At 46.1% G+C, this 4,111-nt stretch overlaps 1 protein-coding gene across 1 annotated transcript; it reads left to right on the plus strand.

Moving 5' to 3' along the window:
• Positions 1–3,192: 3,192 nt before the first annotated feature.
• FOXG_06958 (L-lactate dehydrogenase) lies at positions 3,193–3,789 on the plus strand (the record flags this gene model as incomplete). Its single annotated transcript, XM_018385600.1, has 2 exons — positions 3,193–3,451; positions 3,503–3,789. The coding sequence occupies 2 exons, from the start codon at positions 3,193–3,195 to the stop codon at positions 3,787–3,789; spliced, it is 546 nt and encodes a 181-aa protein (XP_018244185.1).
• Positions 3,790–4,111: the final 322 nt, after the last annotated feature.

The following is a 4,111-nucleotide window of genomic DNA, read 5'->3' on the forward strand; positions in this document are numbered from 1 at the left end:
ACGCCACAGATGTTCGTGTGAGTAAATCCTATTGATCCAATTCGCTGAATACCCGGGCTTAACAATTTAACACGATTTACTCTTATGACTAACATATGACAGCTCTGAATGCAATGAAAAAGGCAGCCTCTACACGACAAGGATCAGGTGCGGATCTTCTGGCAGGGGGATTAACAAACTTCGGGCAGATTCAATTGAGTTTGAGGGCGCCACCTTTATCGCATGACCAATGAAGACATGTCGAGACATCCCCGCAGCGTCGTTCATTTGACTACTATGATGATACGCTTTCTCTGATTTCAAAATGCACATCAGACAATATGGCTATATTTTCACGTCGACCCTTCAGTCGCTTCGAGCGCTCTTGGGTCATTAAACCTGACTTATTCATTAAAAAAAACCATCTTCTCTGTTTAAATACCTGATGTCTACTTGAAAGTTCTTCATCATGTCGAACAGTTCCGAACTCCTCTACCATGTCATCCTAACAGTCATCGACTTCCATCTAGACCCTTCGGGGGCCAAACGATCCATTTACATTCTCGGCACACGTACGACACTCGACTCCGCCAAAGACTCGGCTTTCAGGGTCCTCCATACGCTGAGATACGAACCGGAAGACTTCATCGAGTACGCCGTACATTCAAGTCACACTAGAGACTGGGCTTATGGCAATGGAGTTCTGGTCTACGCTAAGGCTCCTGCAGGTCAGGTATTCCAGATCTCTATCCAGGCTACACCCAACACTGAACAGCTTCTGGGAGACAGCGATGGATCTATCATGTTACCCCAGGGAATACCTTCGCTTTACTACGTGACGCAGACCGTCATCGACTACAATAAAGATCGAACTGGCTGCGTGCAGGAGATGCAAATAGAGGGGACTTTTGTTCACCGGGCTGATGCAAACAATGCAGCGCGTAAGCTGCTTGATCCTCTTGATTATGCAGAGTACGACACGGCGGACAAGATGAAAGGGGAATGGCCATATGGGGATGACGTGGTTGCCCATGCAGTCGCAGAGACTGGCGAGAACACGACTGTTGAAGTAAAGACTGTTGTTGATACACATTACAAATACGAGAAGGTTGTCTAAACGGACTCTTTTGGTGATATGGAGTTGGTTTTAACCGATGGGGAATGTGCATATTCTTTCCTGGCTGTATCATTAGTTGTTGAGGCTGGCAACTTGGGGATTCAACTTATTAGCATCTTTGCTTTTACTCAGACACTAGGCTATTAATAGGTATCTCTTTCACTGCATATACTAGACATTACAATCCAGGGCATTATTATGTGACAAAGCAAAAGTCAAGATACATTAAAGAACGAGCCTATCTACAAAGATCTGGCACTATATCCACATTGTCACCAGCAAAGGATTGACATCAAGATGCACTAATCAGCGCCCTCGTATACCGCACTGAGTAAGCACCAAGGGTTAAGTAAAGAACAGAATCAACAAAAGCAGTAGAAAACGACTCTTCCCAACCACGCGGCAATGCAACCCCATCAGAAATGGAAGCCAGGGGGCACGCAATACGGCGAGCCGTTCTGGTTGTTAAACAGGCAACCCGTCTTCGGGGGACAGACACCGGCGAACTAAAAACCGGATAAGCTTTTCCTGTCATCGACCGCCATGGAACGGAGAGACTCACTACCCAGGTGCGGTCGACATTACAGACCTGCCAGCCCTTGAGGTCGGGCGTGCACGAGTAGGTTCCAGGCGTACAGCCTTTAGGAGCTGGAGTAGCAGCTGTGATGGCAGCCATAGTGGTGAGAAGAGGGATAACCTTCATGATGACAATGGTGTTGATGTGTAACGATTGATTGAATCTTATGATAGCTAGCGGATGGTATTGATGATGATCAAGTCAGCGCATGGCTGCTTGAGATGGCATTTTATACTTGGCTGGAGTGCTTCCAATCTCCAGATCTCGTAATACAATTGCATTGCCTCCTCCAAACTATATTTAGAATAGAGGTCAGTTCTGGTCATTGTGCAGGCCATTACCAACTAACTCGCATGTGAAGTGATCCACTTATGCGCCAAAGATAAGCTTACACTGGCGTCGTTATATTGATTGGGTCATTTGACTATTGGAAGACCGTAATATAATGCTCCGATACGTGAAACTCAAGGTGACCGTGCAAAGGTGCATCAGTCAGATCAGGGACCTCGGTTAGTACTATAACCGCATATAACCGCCAGTGAAGGCATTCTTAAAATACCTTTATAACCCCATTAGAAAACACGGAACGAGCCATGATCTGATTTTATCGTGGCTTCCTGCAGATAATCGTATTACAACTGTCATAACACCTCCTTTATCATGTAACCCTCCCCTGCTACCAGTGTTGCTAATAATATGGCAATAAAGTAGTATATTGCAATATAACCCATATGGTATGGGCTTTCTCATATTGTGACAATATGATATGAAGATTTTGATATTCCGACAATATAATATGAGGGCGTCCATATTGACAATATATTATTTATATTGGGATGTTTGTCCTGGGGTGAAATTGCCTCTTGAGTAGCGGGCAGGTCTTACCCTATACTAGCGACAGGGATACTTGGCATTTTATTGGTTAAAACGTGGCCACGCGTTGTTTCCACGCATCAGGGGAGGTACGATTGGTACTAACCATGTTCGGCTGGACCTCCCCTGCCGACATTGGCCATCGTCGCCTCTGCCCATTTTCTTTGTCATGGTGGAGCCGAGACAGACTTACCGCCATGCCTCAATAGCGCCTCCATTTGGTAAAATGGTCACAACGAAGAGAATCGTCAATTTCAGTCGACTTGGCGACGAGATTTGTGCAGAAGCAGTTTAGTGATGGGGTCACGTGGAATATATTGGGTGTATTGTCACACTGCCAATATATTGGGTTCTTGGTAATAAATACAATATGAGCCATGTTCATATTGGGTAATACAATATGCACCCCTTGACAATACAATAATATTGCGAGGGGGTCCATATTGGCAATATCGTATTGTTTATATTATTAGCAACACTGCTTGCTACTCTGACAGCCACTAATATCAGACATCAGAACACCATCAGAACACCGCAAACTCTAATTACGCCGCAAGTCATAAACTCATCTCTTGACCTTTATAAAACACGGCACATTTTTATGCACGATGGGAGATCAATCCCCCGAGTTATTCAACTGCACACAATGGGCTCAGCATCTCGAGTAGCGATTGTAGGCGTCGGCGAAGTCGGCGGTGCCGTCGCTTATAACCTTGCACTGAATTCTATCCCCGGCGAGTTGCTTCTCGTCGACCTCGATCTCAATCTGAGAAATGCTCAGATCGAAGACCTCTCCGATGTCATCTACAGTACTAATAGCAGTACACGTGTACGTCCAGCCACGTATCGTGAGGCCGCTCAGAGCGACCTCGTGGTCATAACCGCTGCATCTAAACACACGTTAGGTAAGCGTCCAAGTATACTTGTTTTTGCTACAGGCTTATGGTTCTTTCAAGGGCAGACAACGGTTGACTATACGTCTCGGAACACTTCGATGATACGTGAGGTGATGGAGGCGATGAAACCTTTCCGACCTGACACGGTTTTGCTGGTTGTGGCAAATCCTGTTGACTTGCTAACATCCATCGCCAAAGACATGGCGGGACTTCCTTCGTCTCAGGTCATCGGCACCGGTACTACTCTCGACACTTATAGACTTCGTGGGATGGTTGCATCTCGTGCTTTGGTGAGTACCCGCGACTCTAACAAACGTCTCAATCTCTCTAATACAGCACCATTATAGGTATCACCGTCTGCTGTAGATGCATTCGTCGTGGGCCGTCACGGGGAAGACCAAGTAGTCACCTGGTCTTCAGCAAGCATTGGCGCGGTCCCTAATGCTGACGTACAAATGTTCAATGCTCTTGATCGCAATAGAATTGAACTAATCTGCAAGCGTCGATCGCAAAGTATCATACGGGGTAAAGGCTCTGCGCCGTTCGGGATTGCTTCAGTCGCTGCTAATTTGTGCTGTTCTGTTATCTTGGACAAGCGTGCGGTATACCCCGTTAGTCACTTTCAAGAGCAGTATGGATGTTGTCTCAGTATGCCTGCTGTTATTGGAA

The sequence above is a fragment of the Fusarium oxysporum genome, chromosome 6 (genome assembly GCF_000149955.1).
Source record: "Fusarium oxysporum f. sp. lycopersici 4287 chromosome 6, whole genome shotgun sequence".
Classification (NCBI taxonomy): Eukaryota; Fungi; Ascomycota; class Sordariomycetes; order Hypocreales; family Nectriaceae; genus Fusarium; species Fusarium oxysporum.